Below are 3,585 nucleotides of genomic sequence, written 5' to 3'. Positions count from 1 at the left end.
GTGTGTGTGTGTGCACATCTGTGTGTGTTTGCACATGTACCTATATGTTTGTGTTGGTGTGCACAGCGACCAGCACATACGTGTGCATACATGCGATGTGTGTGTATGTGAGAGTGCGTGTGCTTTGTCAGCCAAAGGGGGCAACTTTCTCTCCCAGGCCAGACGGCGTCTCACCACTGGACAGATGGCCAACACCCTCCCTCTCTTCTTCACCATCCCTTCATCCATCCCTCCTTCTATGGCTGTCTTCCTCTCCTGCAGCCCCCCCAAACACCACATCACCTCAATCCCTCGGTCCCCGCCTCCCAGCATCCCTCTCTCCCATCACACCTCTCCCATAATAATCAGAGTGGGTCGGAGCGTGTGCACCTCACTCGCTTTCGCTCACTAACTCTTTCTCTCTTTCTCTCTTTCTCTCTTCAACTCGAAGCTGTTGTTGCTCTTTTGACTTTTGTTTTAACGGACCTGAAGCGATCACGTGGAAAATCAGGGGAATGGTTTGTGATTGTATCGGAACCTTTCTAACAACTAAATCATTTAAATGAAGAGGAGTTGTGCTGGGCGGCATGACCAAAACTTTCTATTTATGTGTGTTTTTTTGCATGACTGGGCCTTTTTCTATAGCTTTTCTACTGTCAGGAGTACATAGAATATAAAACCACTTTAATGTCAGCATGTATATACTAAAGGCTTTGATTACTATAGCTTTTTCTTGGCCCCACAACATGATACAATATATAATATAGATTTTTTTTTGCCAGATGGAAATTAGAAATGCCGTTTAACCCTTTAAGATAGCAACCCCACTCATATTGTACCACTATTTAACAATTTATGCCAAAAAATGAACAATTTCTATATATATTTTTATATCAGAATCCAATAATTTTGTCTTCCTGTAAAGCCAAATGTGACACATGCTTATGCTGATATAGTGAAAATTGACTACGCAAAGGTTCTCAGAAGGCTGCTTTCTTGAACAAATAACTTTATTAAAGAATATTTAGGTTAAATGATCATAATACATAAATAATAAATGATCAAGTAAGAAACAGTCATGCCATCATGTTTTGCCCTGAGTTAGTTGTGAGTTATTAATGGCTGTGTTATAAAGTTATGACTGTTCCTAAGAGTGGTACACAGTTAATAAAGCTCTCCTCTCAATACACGCGACCCAGCTTACCCAACTATAGTGCTCTTCACAGCAAAAACAATATGGCGGCCTGTTGATGAGTTACAGCAGTTGTTTCAGCTATGTGCTGCTATGGCGCAAATAAAAGTGACACTAACGTGAAGAATATCAAAATAGAGAGCTACATTTTCTGCTGCTTACATGTTTAACATGCTGTTGGAAGATGTTAATGGGCAAAACTGAATGAAGCCTTTTTGACCCGCCACTGCACTCGCTAAAGGAAGTCAATCTTTCATTAAAAGTAATGGAGGTTATTGATTCCCTGTAATAGCCAGCACTTCAAATTCAGTAGCAGAGATTTAACTTTACTGAGTTACCTCTTTATTAGGTGCATCAACAATCAATCAAATGCAATAGCCTGCAGTGAATCCTTTGCAAACCTTTTTTCAGGTTTTTTTGACACTCGCAGTAGCAGATTGGGCTGCATGTGTTTATATTGGGTTACTCTCAATGTGATTGAGCAAATAATGTGTTTCCTTCACTGCATCTGTAGCCATAAAAATACATCTCATTCATGTTTCCGCTCCATATTGTTCTCCCAACCATCTTTTCCTCTCACTTTTTGTTTTTATCTTTCCTTTCCTTCTGGTAGCACTCTCCTCTCCTCGCCTCTCCTCTCCTCTCCTCTCCTCTCCTCGCCGGCGTCTTCAGTGTCAGTCCTATTGGATCCTCGGCATTTATAATGTGATAATAAGGTGTGAAAATGGAGACACAATGGAGCAGTGAGGATTGGGCCGGCACAGCCTTCCACTGGTCCCCTCTCACACTCTGCCTGTCTGCTACCAGGACACACACATTCACACACACACGCTCGGTCACATGCTGGAGTTACGGTTCACACACACTCAGTCAAGTTGCACATATAATTGATAAAACAGAGGTTAATAAATATTATTTGTGCAGTATAAAAACAAACCAAATCCAAACTGAAAAAGCATAAATGAATTGGATGAGAGCAGGGAATATGTCAATGAGATTGTTGTTAAATAAGGCAAGATAAAGCTGGTGTCACAAGCTGAAATAACAAAGAAAAATTAACTTGGGTGTTACAAGGTCAATAGTCTTAACAACAACAAAAACAGATCCGGCAGTACATCACATGTTGTCTTATCAGAATGCATCCAGTTATGATTGTTCAGAGAATATGAAGAAGACTTAATATATTTCCCTGAAAAGAATCCGAGCCGCTCTGTAAAGTGGAAAGTAACGATAAGCATTGTGGAAAGCTTTCTGGAAAACTTGCAACTGGTAATGAAAAACAAACTTGTGTACATTAGCTTTAGAACTGACAGATTTGTGTGTTGCGTGTCTCCTCAGAAGTCCCGGCGTCTGACAGAGAGGTAGAGCCCAAAGACGGTCACGGGCCGGGTGCTGAGGATGGAGAGCATGAGGAGCACGATGACCGCGATGACAGAGATCACGACGACGATCTAGATGACGAGTCCATCTTCACCTGTGACAACTGTCAGCAGGACTTCGACTGTCTGGCTGAGCTCACTGAACACAGAACCAACCACTGCCCAGCAGGTAAGATTGTTAAGGTGCACTGTGATTGTAGTTGTGTTCCGCTTTTTAACAAAATCATGACATGTCAAAGATACAAAGTGTGCTTGGAGTCCTGTATACCTCATTCAACAGCACGCTAACAGTGGGTCAGGAAAAATATGAGAAGAAACCAAAACAAATTAAGGGATTTTCAGAAGATTCAATCAGCAATGCTCACGTCCAGCTACATTAAAGGTCTACTGTGTAATATTTAGGAGGATCTATTGGCAGAAATGGAATATAATATTCATTCATTAGTGTATAATCACTGCATGTATATAAATAAGGTTTCTTATGTTTTTGTTACTCTAGAATGAGCCGTTTTTATCTACAGCATGGTGTCCCACTCATGCTGTAGATTCAGTGGAGGATGCCATGTTGAACTGCCATGTTTCTACAGTAGCTCAGAATAAACAAACCAAACACTGGCTCTAGCTGGGTCGTTCACATAGTTTCTCTTTCACGCTTAGAAGCAGAGGGTGAAGTGAGGGAGTTGCAATCTGCAACTACATCGCTAGATGCCACTAAATCCTACACACTGGTCCTTTAAACAATTGTAGGGATTTATTTACTCCATTTGATATATATGTATATACATATATACATGTATATGAGAGAAATTAGGTAGATCTGGATCAGTGCCCTCATTAAATAAAATGTAATCCCTTGATGGTCCAGTTTGTAGGATTGATTGAGGTAACATGATGACCTGCTCCCTCTGTAGATAAAAATCAGTGTACAGTAACGAAAACACAACAATTTTTATTTTCAGGTGATTATACACTAATGAAAACATACCAATGAATATTATATTCCATTTCTGCCAATAGATTCTCCTTAATGTTACA

At 40.4% G+C, this 3,585-nt stretch overlaps 1 protein-coding gene across 1 annotated transcript in view; it reads left to right on the top strand.

The window, feature by feature from the left end:
• Positions 1–3,585, top strand: part of znf423 (zinc finger protein 423) — a gene marked incomplete in the record, with an annotated part of 130,597 nt that overhangs the window by 34,227 nt on the left and 92,785 nt on the right. Inside the window, 1 exon segment of the mRNA XM_035665099.1 lies at positions 2,510–2,719. Coding sequence (XP_035520992.1) covers positions 2,510–2,719 — 210 coding nt within the window.

Source organism: Morone saxatilis, unplaced genomic scaffold (genome assembly GCF_004916995.1).
Source record: "Morone saxatilis isolate NCDOM2014 unplaced genomic scaffold, NCSU_SB_2.0 Contig2, whole genome shotgun sequence".
Taxonomy (NCBI): Eukaryota; Metazoa; Chordata; class Actinopteri; family Moronidae; genus Morone; species Morone saxatilis.
The sequence above is the reverse complement of the archived record's forward strand: the minus strand, read 5'-3'. Positions and strand labels throughout refer to the sequence as shown.